General features: G+C 53.3%; 2 protein-coding genes across 2 annotated transcripts; one reads left to right on the top strand and one right to left on the bottom strand.

Annotated features, from left to right (window-relative positions):
- Positions 1-3,940: 3,940 nt before the first annotated feature.
- NUDC (nuclear distribution C, dynein complex regulator) lies at positions 3,941-13,683 on the bottom strand. Its single transcript, XM_082777335.1, has 9 exons — positions 13,543-13,683; positions 12,261-12,338; positions 9,660-9,863; positions 9,127-9,210; positions 8,668-8,781; positions 8,026-8,220; positions 7,318-7,401; positions 6,869-6,987; positions 3,941-5,056 (listed from the first exon to the last, which is right to left on the bottom strand). Exons 1-9 carry the CDS (start codon positions 13,636-13,638, stop codon positions 5,005-5,007), a joined length of 1,026 nt encoding a protein of 341 aa, XP_082633461.1. The 5' UTR covers positions 13,639-13,683; the 3' UTR covers positions 3,941-5,004.
- A 1,610-nt stretch (positions 13,684-15,293) lies between these two features.
- On the top strand, positions 15,294-17,301 carry NR0B2 (nuclear receptor subfamily 0 group B member 2). The gene is made up of 2 exons (XM_082777752.1): positions 15,294-15,986; positions 16,443-17,301. The coding sequence occupies exons 1-2, from the start codon at positions 15,443-15,445 to the stop codon at positions 16,721-16,723; spliced, it is 825 nt and encodes a 274-aa protein (XP_082633878.1). The 5' UTR covers positions 15,294-15,442; the 3' UTR covers positions 16,724-17,301.
- The last annotated feature ends 557 nt before the right edge of the window (positions 17,302-17,858 follow it).

The following is a 17,858-nucleotide window of genomic DNA, read 5'->3' as shown; positions in this document are numbered from 1 at the left end:
GCAGCACTTTTTGCAGAGATGTTTCCTGGAAGGTTTTAAAACCCATAAAAAGGTAAATGCTGCCTTTTTGCAGCTGGAAAGGGTCTGCCAGAGAGGATGCTTTGATCCTGCAGCCCTTGGACCAGCCTGTCGGGGCCCCAGGGGAGCAGAGCGAAGGCTGCTCACAGCAGCGTGCTCACCAGCCTCTGGCACCGTGCTGGGATGTGGCTGTGTCACTGCTGTCTCTGCTGTCCCCACCGGCTCCTAAGCTGCCCTGCCAGTTCCTCCTGCAAGCCTGGGCCACGTTATTCTGTCCTCTGTCCTTTCTACCTGAATTCCTGCAGTGCTCTTCCTGGAGGAGGCCGGTCTTCCCTGCGAGGGAGTTTGCCCAGGTGGGGTGGTGCAGAGCAGCTCTTACCGGTGCACGGTGCTGCTCCTGCTTCCCTCGGGTCTCCTGAACGCCCACCAGAGCTGTTTGGATGCTTCGGGTTGTGTGTGCACAGCGTAGGAGCTCATCCCCTGCCCCAAACTTGCTGGCTTGTTCAAAACACCTGCTGCAAGGTCATTGCTGTTCCTAGAAACATCTGAAATCTTTGCCTTTAGAACTGTGATCTCGTAGCTGCTCCCTCTCTCGCTGTCAGTCTTGTGTTCTGTGCCTCTCCCGCTTTGGGGCGTTGGATTGCTGCATTGACCGGGCATTGATCCTGGCTTGCCTTGCTCACGGCTGCCCAGGGAATGAATGCAGTCTGGCTGCCTGCTGAAGGTCGTTTGCCATTGACCGAGCTGTCTCAGCTGCTGCTGGAGTGGTTTTTGCTCCAAGCATCAGCGCCGAGTGTTTTGTTGGGTGATCTGACGTGGTGGCCAAAGAGATCTTAGAAATACAAGTCCCTTTACCCAGCTAAACGCACAGAAATGTGATTTTTTTTTTTTTGCCTGGGTGCTTCCTTTAGGGAGCATGACTCAGCACCCTCCTTTTCCCAGAGACTTCGGTTTTGCTGGGCTCGGTTCTGCCAGGAGCCTCTCCCCGAGACCATGCAGCGCACGTGGCCTCGCCGTGCTAAGCAGCACTCCCTGCTGCAGCCAGGACCAGTGCCTCCAGTAGCACCCAGTGCCTCCAGTAGCACCCAGTGCCGCAGTCCCCAACACCCCACTGCCAACAGGTTCCTCGGCTCAGGGTTCAGGAAGCTCAGTGGCTCTGATCGGAGCAGACCCACACTGCTCTGTGCTAGGGAAACCTCCCCGTCCGCACCTTGAGCTACCGAAGGATTTATTTCAGTGCAGCTCATGGGGTAGAAAGCAGATTAATTTTCCCCAAAGGTTTACAGCCTGGTCCTTAGCAGTGACAGAGGAGTGGAGGCTTCTCTTCAAAGTAAGCAAAACTGATGTGAATCCCTCGTGCCTGTTTCCCTCCTTGGGGTTCTGCTATCTCAGTGCTCCTTCCGAAGCCGTCCTGCAGCCTGGGCTGTTTCCTGAGCGATCTGAGCTGCGATTGTCATTAGCAAAGGCTGAGCCAAGAGCTGGTGCTAGACAAAAGACCAGAAGAAGCTTTTAACACATGGGAAGCCCCACAGAGCCTGCGGGCCTTCAAGGTTTTGTTTTTAAAGGCTGGGAGAGGGAAGAGTCGGCTCTACGTTAGGAAAGGAGCCACTTTGCTGGGTCCCACGGCACTGCTGGAGCCTTTCTCTCGGCTCCAGCCCTTCTGCCTCTGCTCTGAGCCACGGGTGAAGCCCCAAAGCCAGCAGCGAGGGAGCTGCAGCTGGGTGCAGCCCTGGGTGCAGCCCTGGGTGCGCTGGCAGCCACTGCTCCAAGGGGTGGCAGCACTGAAACAGCTTCCCTGGGAGATGTGACCTGGGTGTGACAGGCCAAGGGACCTTCATCTCCTGCCACCCTCCAGAGCTGCCTCCTCCAGAGCTCGGGCAGGGCAGATGTTTGCTGAGAATGGAGACAAGGAAATATTTGTTGGGTTTGGTCCCCGATGTCCCTTGTAGCAGGCACTTTCCCTGCATGGCTCATGAGCACGAGGCTGCAGTCGGGGCTCTCCGGTAGCTCAGCCCGAGGGATTTGCAATCTTTGAGCTGCTTTTGTAGCTGCCCGGCCCAGAGCTGTCCCACCCTGGTGCTGTTTGCTCCAGAAGAAACCGCCTCCCGGGGCCCAAAGGGTGCTTGGGATTCAGCTCAGCCCAGAGAAAGTCGGAGGCAGCCGGGTGGTTTGCAGAGGACAAGGCCAGCAGCAGAAACACCTTCTGTTCCGCTGGCTGGAGGGGTTGAAGTCCAGGCGTAGCGCTCGGCTCACCCGCAGTTCACAAACACAGCTCAGGGCATTCACCCACCGCCAGTTCAGAGCTGCAGCTCTGGCCCAGTTCTCCCCGAACTGTTTGCCTTTCCTCTTTACGTGCCTGAAAGGAAGGCAAACGGCGCCGCTTCTTCCCCCAAAAAATCCTCTCGCAGCTTCCTCCAGGGTTCCTGCTATTTACTGACTTTTCTTGGTCTTCATTCTGTTTTTGCCTAGCCGCTTCCCAGCCTGCCTCCTGCCAGTGACCCCAAGCAGCGTGCAGACTCGTGCCAGCCCGAACTGGAAAACTCCAGAGTTTCAGTCGTGGGTACACCAACGGCTGCCCTGGGCTCACACGGGCACAGACCGAAGGGCTGAGGACAGGAACAGTTGCAGACATTCGGGGTTTTGGTAACGGTGTTGTTAAAACTCATGGGAGTTCTGCATTTAGTCCAGGCAGCCCCAGGCTGACAGCCACCTGCCGAGCCCCTGCTGTCCCTTTTGGGGTTTCTGGTGTGGGTTCCAGGGCTGAGGTGGTGCCGGGGAAGTCCCCAAGGTTGGGCTCAGGGTGGTGCCGTGCACCGCGCCGCTTTATGATCGCTGCCTGGTGCCTGCCTGTGCTTGCTCTGCAGGAGGGGCTGCTGGCTGGACGGCTCCGCTGCGGCTGCAGGGCCCGGCCCCAGCTCCTGCTCACCGGGAAGCAGCGCAGCACCGAGCCCTGCTCTGAAGCACCACTGGGATCTGAGGGAAGCTCGCTGCACCCCCAGCACTGCAGTTTGTTTCCACCACCCCCAGCCCAAGTGCCCCACACACCATGGTTCAGAGCAGGTACGTTCACACCAGGGCTGAGAGCCCCTGAAGCCAGCACGTGGTCTGGTTTCTCTACAAATACACAAGACCCTCTCCCCTTTTTCAGTGAAGTACAGCAAGGCAGAGGTGTGCAAGGTAACCCCAAGACTGCCAGGCAGCAAGATCCTGAGTGCAGCTGCTCCATCCCAGCAGGTAGGGGGGAGGGCAGGCCAGACGTAGGTGCCCTGACCCGAGTCCTCGCCCACAAGGTCACTGCTTGGCTGGGTGGGGGCTGTTTTTTGACCCTGAGGGCCTGTAAAAGTGGAAGACTGAATGCAAACAACGTCCTCCTGTTCGAAAAATAAATCCAAATAAGCCAGGTGCAATGCCAGGCTGACCTTTGCCCAAGCACGTTTTTCAGCCGTTTGTGCCCACTCCCTCTGGTAGGAGGTGGAAACATCCCGGGGCAGCAGAAGCAAGAACCACGGCAGCAGGATTTTGGGGTAGCCTGTAAAGGACTGACGGGAACCATGACTTTTGTGCCACTTTCCTCATGCAGTCCTCATAAAGCAGACCTGGGGCAAGGGTGGCTTCCTCAGCAGTCACACGCTGCTAGGTGGAGCCTGGAGCCATGAGCCTTGGTCGTAGCTGGGGGTTTAAGCTGGGCAGGAAGATTTTCAGCGCTCCTGAGCAAGGCGCACAGCTCCTGCTGCCTTCTCCTTAGCTGGGGAGCAAATGTTAGGAGCGGGGAACCCGACAGGAATTCATAAATAGCCACAGATCACAAGCCCCAACACCCTGGGGCACCCTCGTCCGCAGGTGCTGCCCCCTCCCAGCTTGCACCCAAGCCTGCCCGGGCTGCTGCGAGCCCTCCACAGGAGAAACCACACATTCTGCCTGAAAATATGCCACTTTTTTTGTCTTTATGTTGCACCGCAGTTTTAACAAAGATACGAACATGCAGAGTAATGCCACTCGTCAGCAGGAGCTCAGAAGAGAACGCAGCAATGCCAGTCAGCGGTCGGCAGGGAGAGAGGCGCTTGGAAAAGGGCCGGGAGATGCACTGCCAGGAAGGGCAGCGCCCCAAGGACCCCCTCCCTGCCCGTACCCACAGATTTCCTGGCCTTCCTTTCCCACAGGGCAGCAGGTCATCCTCTCCAGCTGGGACAGGAGCTCTCCCTTGAGCCCCGTGGGGTCCAAACTGTTCCACCTCTGGCTCAAATAGAAGCAGCAGCAAGGGTGGAAGGCACCAAGCGCAGCTCAGCCACGAAACCCTCTGCTCAGATGTGATTTACCCTTGAGCCCATTACAGGTGAGGAGAAGGGAACCAGTTTTTACCCTTTCTCCATTCAGTTTCCAGACAGCAGCATGATGCCTTCTGCTACCTGAAAATGTTGGGTTATGGCAATGAGGAGGAGCTGCAATGGGTGACTTTTATACTACTGCTTTCCTTTCCCAGGCCCAGGGAGGCAGAACAGGGATTATTTCAAGAAATAAACCAGCCCTCGTTTTCACAAAAGAGCAAGAATGCCAGAAGGGGGAGGGAGTAAAAACTCAGGAGAACCTGCTGCCAGAACTGATATGGCAAAGCGTGGATTACTAACGCTGAAGAGCCAGGAGATTAAGCTAAGCAATACATTAAGGGTATGTCCCAAAGCCTCTCAAGCCTGGCTCGTGTAGCCCTAATGCTCTTTTTGCTCTAGCCCCTCCTTCTCTGCTAACTGCTGTTTGGGAAGTGTCGCAGATGGCTCTGACTGGAACTGCTGCAGGCTGGTTCTGTGGCCTTGTGTTCTGCTTGACACGGGACAACTGAGGATGACTTCACGGAGCTGCCTCCACAGCAAGCTCAGGTGGGGATGCTGGAAGTGCTTACTTGCCCAAGGTAAGGGATCCCTACTTATCCGGCAACACAAATCCTGCCCCGTTCGATGGGCTGACTGAGGGAGGGGAGGAAAAGAGGAGGACTCAGTTGAATTTAGCCTTTGAAAAGTCCATTTCTGGATGCTGTTCCATGAACCTGCGAGGAGAACAAAGGTAAGAGCTTGGTCAGTCAGCAGGAGCCACAGAACAGCTCCCCTCAGGGACACGCAGTGCCTAAGAACTCAGCACCCCCTCGATTCCATTTCAAGTCGCTCGTGCAACCTGCTCCTGTTCCACTTTTCAAGTTCAAGGCAGCCTTCTCCCAAGGTTTAAGGCATCCCTACTTCCTGTGCTATCAACTTTGCTTCCTCCTCACACCTTCCACAGCAGGGACTGTGTTACTGAGCTTCCCGGGCCACAATCTCCAAATGCTCTTCCCTTAGGTCAGTGATATTAGCAACCCTACCAGCCACCAAGGTCAGCAAGCCCAGACACATGGCAGTTATTAATTATCAGATACACACCCTGTAACTGTTACCTCTCGGACAGACACGTAACAGCTCTGACCCTGACTGTGGGGCAGAGGGGAGATTATAAGGGAAGATTATGATTTAAGCTTAAACGTGTTTGCATTACGCATTACCGGAGACACCGGGAATGTCTCCGGTGCTGCGACGGTGAAAATTAACGAAGCACACGACCAGAGAAATCACTTCTCAGCCTAGGTACAACCTGATTACAGATGCCCTGCAACCCCGGCAGATTGGACTATTTGGACACAGGTTGCCACATCAGAAGGTTCTGAGAACAAAAGGCTGTGCCTGCGGGTGCTCAGCAGCGAGGTATTAGCACACGCAGAAACTCCCACCTTCCCCCTCTGCCCTGCAGTTCACCAGGGGGTACAACACGTAACCGTGTGGGGGAAGCAGACACAAAGCACAAGGGCAGGCCCCCTTCTTCTTCCACGCTCTCATCTCGTGTTTTCCCCTGAAATGCTACCGCAGCATTTCCACCTCCACGGAAATCTGTGCTGCAGGAGTAGCGTCCTTGTTTAGCAGCCAGGAGGGCTTCGTTGGCAGAGATTAGCACCCACCTGGGTGTCACTCGGTCCACTTTGGCCTGAACAAAGTCTAAACTTCCTATCCGCTCTCTACCAGCCAATCTGCACCCAAGCCAAACCTGCAGGGAGCTGAACGAGTGACTTTTGCCAACGAGGTATCCTGTATGTGCACTTTCCAGGGAGGCGAGGGCTGCCTGCCATGCTATCAGCTCCACAGGTGCTGAGGACGTCTGGGCTGTGCTCTAGAAGTCTCGTCCTACCCTAAACTCAGTGCACTGATCAGAGCCAAGCTTCTGCCAGCACAGATAAGCCAAGGAAGGAAAGGAGTCAGGTGCAGAAGGCAGGCCAGCTACACTAATCCTCCTTGCAACCCTGAGATAAGATGGGGATTTGCACTTGCTGAGGAAGCTGCCTGATCCAGAACTCGCCTCCACGCCTTCCTACGTGGCCTTGGGAGCCCTTGTGAGTAATTTCCCTGCCGAGGTGCGTTTATGCCAAACAGGGCAATAAAGACATAAAAGGGTTACGGGCTTGGAGACAGCTGTCTGGTGGCAGGTGTGTAGAGCGGGGAGATTATCTGTGCTACTGAGCAGGAGATTAGAAAACAATCAAGACCATGTTAAAGTTCAGCAGAGATGGCACCTCCATGCCCAAACATGCTTTCTGGACTTGAAATCAGCAGATTAAGACAAAGCCAGAGCTAGGCTGTTCCTAGAATTTCCCATTAGGCTTTCTACACCCACTGACTTTTATAGACACGGGTGAGTAGCCAATGACTGTCTAACTGCTGACATGAACTCAGGTAGGACTGAGTGCCAACCCGTTCTTGGTTGCACTGCTAGATATGTGTGAAAGAAGAGGAGAAGGGGTATGGGAAAGCAAGTATCTGAATTAATCAGTTCTACGCACTTTTTCAAAATGTCTTGCTTCTTCTGTTCGTCAGATGTGGGGAGGCCCATGGATTTTTGTCGTTGATCATACATCATTTTCTCCACCATGCTGCGAGTCTCGCTGTCCAGGTCTGACAACTGAAACCAAGGACATCTATCAACATCGATATAACCTTGCTCACCCCCCACCTCAGCCAGCTTGCAGAGAACATGACTACACTGGTGTTACATGGTGCTGTGTGCACAGGCTTCAGAAATACTTATACAGACACTAATCTATAAACTCAGCTCCATTCACTTGCAGTTCTGGGAGCATTTAAGTTCTGGGAGCATTTATATTCTACGATAGCATCGCATGCATCAGTGCTCCCAGTACTGCTAGCAGAACAAAGATGTAGAAGTTGAACGTGACCTCAGTGCGAGCACATTTACAAGAAGGCTCCATTCAGTAAAACAGAGAGTTCTTACTTTTGAGTTCTCTGGATTGATTTTCTTGGTGTTGATCTCTGGGTCCGTGGAGACTAGTTTGTTCCACCATTCCATCTTGTTGATCTGAAGGAATGAAGAGGCAAAAATTATTTATTTTTCCTGGACTTGTTCTTGGAATTTTATGTCTCAGTCACAGGAAAAAAAACGCTGGAATCAAACTTTGACAATTTTCTAAATGTCAGTAAAATCTGAACGTGAATAAAGGGCATTACTTTCATTTCTAACCACTTTACCTAGCCTGAATTTCCACAACTGGCAAATCTTGGTAGCATGTTACATGTCACGTTTGGCACAACAAAGGAGGATTACAAACACATCACCTGGAGAGGCCCAGAAGGGACAGGAGCAGCAGTAAGGTCTGTCCCTGGATTTTTCATGTCGCTAACAGATGTGAAAGAATAGCGCTATTCCACTAAAGCACAACTTTAAAATTAGTGATTTCCTTACACATTTTCCTGACCTGCTTAGCAATCAATCGGGCATACTGGATTAGCATGAAGTTGGGCTGAAAACGGAAGCAGGGCATTTCAGTTTGCCTCTAATAGCATCACTGATGTTGTACAAAGGACAAGCACGATTCTTCTGTTTCAGCTCACAAAGCCCAGGGCTTTCACTGGTTTCGTGCCTCTCATTTCACTAGGTAAGAGGCAGACAAGCCCCGCTTCTCCCCAGTCTGTTCTGCTTTACCTTCTCCAGGTGCACGGTGACTGTTTTACCGTCTTCAATCAGCCAGGAGCTCTCCTCCACCTTCACTTCATTGAAAAGGTCTCCATCGATAATAGGCGAGTGGCCCTTCAGGCCGACTTTGAGGTGCCGTCTCTGGATGTCAACCACCACGTCCTTCCCCTTCAGCCGGAAGCTCACCTTGAAAGGGATGGCCAGCTGGACCAGACAGAGGTCAGATGTGAGGAGCAGAGCAATGCAGTTTCTCCTCACCCTCTTGTGCTGCTGTTTTAAGGCTTTTTGCCTTGCTTTCACCAGATTAAGACCGAGTACTCAATGATTTCCCTAGGGTACTGAGCAAGCGGGCAGTGAAAGGATATGTGTGTAAATTTGGCAACAGGATGGCCAACATATCTCAGTGGAAGGGAAGCAGATTTTAACATCTTAACCATGTTCACCAAGGTTTGGCAGAGTTAAGTGCAGCTTCTGGGAATTGTATTTAGTTACCAGGCTCTGCCCCAGCTACTGAAATGCTGCCAATAACTACAATTAACAATCTTCCATGGGCAAGTAAGATACAGGACATCAGGTCCGTTACCCTTACTAGCATTTCCTCTTATTTCCTGGCTAAGATCCCTCAGACCCTGGATATAAGGCAATACTTACATCCAGCTCTGAAAGAGTCTGTGTCCATCTGTAGTTTGGAAGGTCAGCTCCATTGCCAGAGTTGGGTTTAAGTTTTCCTTTATCCTTCTCATCTTCCTCTTCTTCATCTGTTTCCTAAACAACCAATTTGAAGTGTAAAGAAAGGTTTTTCAAGTCTCCGTGTATCTTTCACTTGTGTCAACAATTCTAGGTTTGTGTAAGAATTTCAGCTGTGCATATTCCATATTCACATAACTTTAACCCCCAGTGAAAAGGCGTCTCTATTAAGACACAGCAACAAGGGGGAAAAAGAGGTGTTGAAGTCTTTGGAAATTGTGTTATGACAAAGGCAAGATCTTTTTCAGTGCATATTCCCAAAGAAAGCCAAACTGGACATCCCGTAACACTCATGAGAGTTCTGATGGTTAACCAGAAACATATTTCTCTCAGTCTAACATAAAGTCCCTAAGTGAGCTTTACCTGCTTGTTAGAATCTGAAGATTCACCTTCATCTTCCGCGGATTTCACTGGGACGCTGTTAACCTCTTTCTGTGCTTCTTTTTTCTGTTTAAAAAGAGAATGAACAGGCTCAGATAGCGTTGATGCTTTGTGTCACTTGCTGATCTGACACTAGGTGGCCTCAGCCTCTTCAGCTCAAACTGAAGAGCCAGACTCAGAGCTACAACCAAGACCAATGGGGAATTTTCAGTCCCCAGTGTTACAGGAAAGCGATACTGCTGAAGGGAAGTCCCCTCGCCATGATGACAGTAACAGAGGATGCTGCTGAGACACCTTGCCAAGGGCAGAAAGGCGATGTGACTTATGGGCAAATCCACACCAAAACGCAGTGATTGTCCTCGGTTAATTTACATGAGCAGCACACCACCTGCTCCTATCTGGGGATCCAGACACAGCCTTTTACATCACTCACCACTACCTGAACTACGTGCCAGCAAACAGAAGAGACAGCTCAGACCTGGATGGCACCCACACGTGCCAAGCGCTGCTCTCACCTGGTCGATTTCCAGCTGCAGCCTTTCTGCTTCCTCGTCTGTAAGTTCCTTAATCCTCGGCTCGTTCGCTTCCTGCTTTGCTTCTTTAGCGAGTTTCGCAGCTCTCTCTGCCTTTTCTCGCCGTTCTGCCTCCTGACGAGCCTTCTTCTCCTTCCGCTCCTTCTGAGCTAGTTTGTTGTGATGGTTGAAGGTGTCTGTGATCAGCTGAAAGACAGGAACACATAACAAAAGGTTTAAGAAAAAAAAAAAAGACACTTTTTCAAACCCAAATGACTATCTACTAAGGCTCTGAGAACATGTTAGCCATACTGATGTGACTTCCCTTCATTTTTGCTCATCATTTGACTGAAAATCCAGAGAGGGGGAAAGCTTGAAGTATTTAAATGCAATTCTTCCTAGCTCTTTCTTATTTAGGGAGTGTATTTCAATGGATATAAAAACAAATAACAATTAAATTCTCCATTTGTGCTCTTCATTGTGCTTTTCCAGCAGGACAAGCAGCTGCCTAACCCAGCCATTTGACCACTCTCCGTACACCTATGAGAGCTGGAAGAATGGTGACACTAGACCTAGTTTTTGCACCTGCTTCTGACCTTTCCCACAACCGAGCTTTCCCCAGGCACTAGATGGAGGTTCCTCTCTTATTAATATCTATATTACGAAACCTTTTCAATGAAGAAATTCTAAAGCTCCTGGAAAGGTTGCTACTACTGCAAGAGCAAAGGGCAGCAAGCAGAAATCAATAGGCATTGCAGTTTAACATCAGTGTTATGAGGAGAAAAAATTGGGAAGCTTATCATTCTACCGAGGGTCAAGTTCCTCCAAAAATCTTTGCTCCAAACCTAACTACAACTGCTCTTGTTGTGACTGAAAAGCAAAATCCCAAGGTCTCTGATGCAAATGGCTGTACTGCTCAGGGGGAAAGCTGAGTACACAGGCAGAAAGCCAGAGCAACTGCCTCGTGGTCAATAATGCCAGGGAATACTGTGCAGAGCAGCACGTATGAGAGCTGCTGGCTGCTCCAGAAAACAATGCAGACAATCTGAGGAAATAATCTGAGTGTTTTCAGACAGGGGTTCCAGGTATTTGTTCATGTATATCCCAGAAACCCCGCAAGGAATCAGCACCTCTCCAGAGCAGCTCAAAGCACCCAGGCCTCGTGCGCTTCTGTAACCAACCGCCAACTATTCCTGCTTTGTTTTTAAAGGGCAAAGTGAGATTTATTTACGCAACCCGAGCCCAGCGTTTCCTAGGACACAGAATTCAGGACGTGCATCTCCCAGCTCCTGTTCCTAACAGCACGACAAGCCAGGGAGCGAGGATATTTACACAGCCTGAGCCTGCAAGTGTGCGTGCTGCATTTCTCTCAACTGCCATCACATCCCCTCGCTCTACACAACGGCTGCATAAAAGACAGTGACTTTCCCACCCTCTCCTCTTCATCTTTAATGCCAAAGAACCAGCAGGATTAGGGAAGCAGCTTCTGCAACTTGTGGTGTTGCTATGGTGTCACAGACCCCTTGTGCTGAGCACCTTTTCAGAAGAGCATAAAGCATTTTAACAGATACTGCAGTAGCCAGGAGCTCCAGAAGCACCAGCCAGTGCTTATCTCCAAGCTGCTGCTCAGTTTCAGTCCCAGGTAGCAGAGTCCCCAGGAATTTGGGAGATTTCTCATAGTCTAAGGAAAACAGGAGCCTTCACCTCATTCTTCCTTTGGAACCATCTCCTTTCCCTTACCTGCCTCACTTAGCCACTCCAGGGACTAGACAGCACACATACTGCCCTGTGTTAGCAATTAATGCCTTCCCTAACGCGCTCACCATGGCAGCAGTGCCTGCTTTGCTCACAGGGACTTCCAGTAAACCAGAAAGCCCTTATAGAAGACGAGCACTCCAGATTTTGTCCTCAATTCCCTACTGCCTGGGATCTAGAAGCACCAGACCCTCCCCCATCAGCTCCCCTGTAAGCTCTGCGTTAACCACCCACAGCCTCGAAGCCAGGCGGGCAGACGAGGGGCACCACAGCCTCCAGCCAAGCGTTGCAAAGCAGCTCACGTGCTAAATGAGATGGGAACGGCCACCACATGGGTGAGTACAACCAAGAAATCTCCAGAGAGCCTGCCTAACTCCTGCTGGAACACTCTGCCTGCCAACGAGGCAGCTCAGAGCCCTGGGCTCGCTCAGTCCAGGCAGGTACCGTGGCCCGGAGACAGAGGTGCAGCCGCATGTGCAGAGACATGGACTTTGTGCTTTCTCTGAGGTGAACAAACAAGGTAACCTGGGGTTATCGCTCCTGCAGTGTCTGTCACCGTTAAGTCAGTGTGTCTGGCAGATTTGCTTTCCAAACAAGCCTTTGGCCACAGCGTGGCAAAAAAAAAAAAACCTGCATCAACGGTATCGCTGGGACAAGCAATCCTGCCTCACCTCACATCGGGGCGGCTTGTTATTGCTTTGTTTTGTGGTGTGTTTCATCAGCATCACAGGCTGCCCGTCCCCAAGTGCATTAAAGGGCTTTGGGGCCTTCAGAAAGGGAAGCCTTAGCATGGCACAGACACGGCACATAAATAAGACAAAAAAAAGCATGGATTTTGTTTTTTTTTACCTTCTCTGCTACGCCATCTTCTCCACCAGTGAAGAAATCTGTTTTACGCCTCAGGAAACTAAAGAACGTGTTCACAAGCTGGTAGAGAGGGAACGGGGAAAGGGAGGGGAAGAGAAGGGGTGAAGAGAGAAAAAAAGAGCAGTGAGACCAGATCACTCCAAGGCACCTTGTGTCTCTTGAGCAGCCTTTATTGTGCCCTTCCTATCTGTGTCTGCATCAGGACCATGCTGAAACCCTGTGACTGCTTCCCAGAGACAACAGCCAAGGGCTTTTATGGACATCCAGCTCCTGGATCCCATGTTTCTGAGGCATGTGTGTGCTTCACATTAAGAGAGGGCAACCAGTTTATTCTCAGGTCACCTTGGAGATACACCTACTTTGCCATTCCAAACTATTACTCAGATTTCTCTGATGCAGAAACTTTGGGTGCGCATATGTACTTTTATATAAATATATACACACACAAATGAACGTATCCAGATGCTCACATATTGTCTGTTCTCTGTATTCTGCTTCTCTCCTTGCCTCTGCTCTCCAAGTGTGCAAGCCACCCCCCAGCTGTGTCCCGTTTATTTCCAAAAGTTTCAGCTTTTTACTTCTGACTGTCTCGCTGCCTTCCAGATGTTGCTGGTGAATTAGCAGTTATGAACTGCCACCCCAAAATACCCCCAAGGAAATGGATTTGACTCTCAGTGGGTTTAATTTTTTTCCCCCTAGGAGTTATGTCTTGTCAGTATTTCACCCTGAAGCTCCACAAGGGCAGGAGGAGCTGTGTTTGGCACCATGTCCCCACGTTTGGGTGCAGGGCTTGTTCCCACACACCCCTCCTTGCAGGTCAGCTCCCCACCAGGAGCCACCGCCTGGAGGAGCAGGAGGCCCCCGCAGCGCCCCACGAGGAGGAGGAGGGGAGGAGCCGCGGCCTCGTTTAACGGCACCTGGCGGCGGCCACAACCCGCGGGGGGCTCGAGGGACCGCAAAACTGGGCCGGGGCGGCTCCGTCCTCCCGTGCCTCTCCCGCTCTGCAGCCCGGGCCTGGGGACGAGCCCCACGCGTGGAGCCGCCAAGGCCGAGAACCCCCAGCATGGGGAGGCCACACACGGGGGCCCCTCGCTCCGTGGCGGCGGCGGGGGAGGGAACCCAGGGGGCTGCGCGGGGCCCCCCCGGGCCCTCCTCCTCCTCCTCCTCCTCCTCCTCCTCCTCCTCCTCTGAGGGCCGCCGCCTGCCCATCCCCGTTACCCCCGGAGGAGCTCGGCGAAGCCTCCGCCGGGCCCGGCGGCGCTACCTCGCGCACGCCGCCCTGGTGCTGCTGGGCCATGGCCAGGAGCATGCCGTCGAAGCGATCCTCCTGCTCCGCCGCCTCCTCCGCGCTCAGCCCCATCTTGACCCCGCCGCCGCCGCCGCCGCCTCCTCAGCCCCCTCACGCCGTCGCCCGCCGGAAGCGGAAGGTGAGAGAGCGGAAGCTCGCCCCGCGCTCGCCTCTCCAACCCGCCAATCGCAGCGCGCGGCCCCGCCGCTCCCTTCGCGGATTGGTCGCCGAGCGCTGGGGTGGGCGGGAGGAGAGGAGCGGGGCGCGGTTGCCATGGCAACGGAGAGGCCTGGGCCTTTCCAGAAGGCTCCGCGGGGCCTGGGGAGGCCTCGGGGGGCCAGGCCCTGATCTCCCCCTCCAGCCCCGGTGGGCCCCGAGCCGCCCCCGCCGCCCCCTTCCCGCACGGCTCCTGGGGCCGCGCACCCAGGCCCTAAGAGGGGCTGGGGCCTGCAGCCTGTGTGGGGATGGGTCCAGGAGGCCCCACAGGCCTCTGCGGGTGTCCCCCATGTGTGATCTCCCCCTGTCTGCACCCCCCAAATCTGGGGGTGCTCGGGGAGGGTTGTCCCCGTCAGGGCGAGCTGTGCTGCACACAGGCTTCTGCTGCCCGGGGGATTCCTCAGCAGCCCCCCTGAAATCGGTGTTTGGATGCTGCCCCTCCCCTAAACCAAATTGTGCTGGTACCACGTACAAATCCATCTTGGCACCTAATAATTGACATCTCATGAAAGGACAGGGGGCAGAGGGTGCAGGCTGGAACACAGGAGGTTCACAGGGTGCCAGAACGCTGGGACAGGCTGCCCAGGGGGGTTGTGGAGCCTCCTTCTCTGGAGACGTTCCAAACCCACCTGGACGCGTTCCTGCATGACCTGATCTAGGTGTTCCTGCTCCGGCAGGGGGATTGGACTAGCTGATCTTTCAAGGTCCCTTCCAGTCCCTCACGTTCTGTGATTCTGTGATAGCTGAGAATTGAAGGTGAAAATTCACCATCCTGGCCCTCCCCTGCCCAGTATTTCCCCTGTGACACGTGGGGTCCTGCCTTGCCCGCAGGCTCCTGCTGCCTGGGGGATTCCCCAGCAAGCCTCCTGAAATCAGTATTCAGACACTGCCCCTTCCCTAAGCTAACTCCTGATCAGCAGATACACATACCTGAGCAATTCAAGGTGAAAATCTATAAACCTGGCCCGCCCCTGCCCAGCATTTTGCTTGTGACACACGGGGCCTGCCTGGGGATGAGTCGTTCAGTTCACCCGCTTCCTTAACTGTAAGAGCAGCGAGGCTCCTGTCAACAAGGTTAGGCAAATATCTGCTGATAAAACGACTTCCAGGTTGCTCTTTCCAAGGCCAGAGCACACAGGCCGTTTGCCACAGGGCCCTCGCTCCAGACGGGTGCCGTGTGTGTGTGTGTGAACTCCTTGGCAGTGACACCTGCCATATAGTGTTGCCTGATTGCAGCGCGGGGCCTTGGTGCCATGGTACAGCCCGGGTTAATGACTTTGTTTATACTGTTTGGGTAATCGCGATAAGGCCGCCCAACCCGCGCTGCCCCTTCCCCCCCTGTGGCAGCTGCTGGCTCTTCATTGAGAAAACGGCCATTGACGCCACGCCGAGAACTTGCTGGCCTCAGCCAATCAGTCAGGGGACGGCTGCTTTTTTTTTTTTTTAATGAGGACCGCTTAATCACAGAGCGGTCAAGGCTGGGAAGGGGGTGTTTCACTTGCAAGCGAGCCTTATAAGAGCTGGTTTGAGCGGCCATGTGCTGGCAGAGCGGGGAGGACAGGGTGTTTCCAGGCTGAGGCAGGGAGGAAGTTTACGGGTCTCTCACATCTGCTGCAGCAGGAGCTGAGTTGCACGGAGGATCCGGGCTCCCAGCTCAGCCATGACGAGCAGCAGCGTGGACATGGACTGCGAGAGGTGTCAGTGCCAGCAGGAGGACAACCGCACCGCCATCCTTTACACCCTCCTCAGCCAAAACCTGAACCACAGCCGGGGCAGCTGCAGCCCAGCCCACCAGCGCTGCCTGTGCCACCAGCGCCGGACGGTGTGCCTCCGGACACCCCACGTCACCTGCCAGGCTGCCTCCGACGTGCTGGTGAAAACCGTCAGCTTCATGAAAAACCTCCCTTCCTTCCACCTGCTGCCACGAGGGGACCAGCTCCTGCTGCTGGACAGCTGCTGGGTCCCCCTCTTCCTCCTGGGGCTGGCACAGGAGATGGTGACGTTTGAGGTGATGGAGACCCCGGCCCCCAGCATGCTCAAGAAGATCCTCCTCGATGGCCAAAGCAAACGGCAGGAGCCCGAGCGGACGCAGCCCACGCTGGCCGCCGTGCAGCGGCTGCAGTGCTGCCTCAACACCTTCTGGAGCCTGGACCTGAGCCCCAAGGAATACGCCTACCTGAAGGGAGCCATTCTCTTTAATCCCGGTGAGTGCTCGACCCTCTGAGCCCTGCCTGCTGGTAGCAAGAGAAGGCCCCGCACGTGTTAGCATCTAAAAACATATTTCTGGGCTTGGAGGACGGGCAGGAGCGTGCGTGAGAGCAGAGAGGGCTGCTTGCCTTATCGTTAGCACCGATAATGCAGCTGGCAGCTGGGAAGCGGGAAGGAGGGCTGTTAAATATAGCATTAAAAACACAGACCTTGTCGCTCTGCAAACAACAAAGAGCCCCGTACGTACTCTGTGGGGCTTGTTTGCCCTGTTAACTGTTTTTGCTCCTTCAAAACAGCAGCCCTGAAATAGCCACGTCTCAGCACTGCTGTGTACATCTCGTTAGCGTGGCTCTCAGAAACTCCCTCTGAGATGCAGGGGAAGGGAACGGGAGAAACCTGGAGCTGTTTTCCAGCCTCCCTCTTCATGGGCTTTTCCTCCTTTCTCTTGGCAGACGTCCCAGGGCTGAGAGCCTCCCTGTACATCGAGAGCCTCCAGCGGGAAGCCCAGCGAGCACTTCAGGAGGTCCTGCGGCCCCTGCACCCTGAGGACCAGGGCCGCTTTGCCCGCATTTTGCTGATTGCCTCCACCTTGAAATCCATCCCTCCTGCCCTTATCACAGACCTCTTCTTCCGGCCCATCATCGGCAACGCAGACATCGTGGAGCTCATCGCGGAAATGCTGTACGAAATCACCAGCAGGCAGCTGGCTCCCACGCCACGCATGGCGCTCTGAGCCTCTGCGCTCAGCTGCCAGCCTTGTGGACGCTCCCCAACACCTCACAGGGAGCAGAGAGACCCAGGGAGTGGGGATTTAGCAGGCTGGGTGCCTGGACTCTGCAGAGAACTGGCCGTGCATGTGCCTGTCACTAGGATGAGGCTGTAGGACTCAGCGAGGCTTCGCAGAGCACACAGGAAAACAACTTGGAGTCAGCAGATGTTTATGGCAGCACCTGCTCCACCTGTGCCAGTCTCAGCTTCAGGGAGCGCGCGTGTATGTGACTTTCCCTGGCCTGTAGCTGATGATAAGTAGCTGCCAGTAAACTCTGTGACACAGAGCAGATGGGGTTAGCCTGTCCAGGTTTTTGCTCAGTGAATCCTTGGTCCCACTGAAATCCATGTGTATTTTGCTGCTAACTCCAAGAGGTGAGGTTTAGCCTCAGCTGAAAGCCTGTAACAGCTTGGTTATGCAGTACTTAGGTGTGCTGAGTACCATGTCTTCAGTGGGATCACACACTGAGTGTTACCAAGTGGAATTTGGTCTGGGTGAACCTTTGGTCTATCTCTATTGTGCATGAAATCTTAGAAATATTCATAAAGTCTTCCTCAGGTACTAAGAAGGAAGAGGCCGCCAGAGTCTAAAATCTTATAGGGTGTGCAGGCAGCCAGATTCATACTTTCTACCTTCTGTTAGATTGCATCTTTTCTTCATTATGCCATGAGCTGCAACAGGATTGTTTGCAGAACATTGGATTACCTAAAAGCAGCTAAACTTATGTCATGTAGTGCTGCGTGAATACCAGGGGCTCCATCCTACCCATCCACCATGCGGTGATTTTAGCAATATCGAGTGTCTCAGGCTGTGGTTTTACCTCCATTTCTGTGACAGGAAGAAACTCACTGAGCTGTAACGCTGCAGAAACAGGCAGAACTGACTTAGTGGCAGAAGAAAACATTCCTGTCTTGAGTGAGAGCAGGTTGTACATGTAGTGCGTCTGGAAAGCTCGCTCCTCCTGTCTGCAGCTTTTGCAACAAGTCGGATGTCAGTATTTTATAAGTGAACATTCTCGTGGTTTGTATATAAGATACAGTAAATTATTTTTTTAATAAAATGTTTTACACTTTGGAAAACGGCGTTGACTTTCAAAGAT

This window comes from Aythya marila (genome assembly GCF_965140915.1).
Source record: "Aythya marila genome assembly, chromosome: 22".
Lineage (NCBI taxonomy): Eukaryota > Metazoa > Chordata > Aves > Anseriformes > Anatidae > Aythya > Aythya marila.
The sequence above is the reverse complement of the archived record's forward strand: the minus strand, read 5'-3'. Positions and strand labels throughout refer to the sequence as shown.

What these genes read in the sequence shown, in the direction of transcription:
- NUDC (XM_082777335.1), bottom strand. Translation starts at nt 13,638, where the DNA reads ATGGGGCTGAGCGCGGAGGAGGCGGCGGAGCAGGAGGATCGCTTCGAC. An exon ending in CTTCAGATTCTAACAAGCAG is followed by an intron (nt 8,782 to 9,126) that starts GTAAAGCTCACT and finishes TTGGTTGTTTAG; the next exon opens with GAAACAGATGAAGAAGAGGA. An exon ending in TCACCGTGCACCTGGAGAAG is followed by an intron (nt 7,402 to 8,025) that starts GTAAAGCAGAAC and finishes TCATTCCTTCAG; the next exon opens with ATCAACAAGATGGAATGGTG.
- NR0B2 (XM_082777752.1), top strand. Translation starts at nt 15,443, where the DNA reads ATGACGAGCAGCAGCGTGGACATGGACTGCGAGAGGTGTCAGTGCCAG. An exon ending in AGCCATTCTCTTTAATCCCG is followed by an intron (nt 15,987 to 16,442) that starts GTGAGTGCTCGA and finishes TTCTCTTGGCAG; the next exon opens with ACGTCCCAGGGCTGAGAGCC.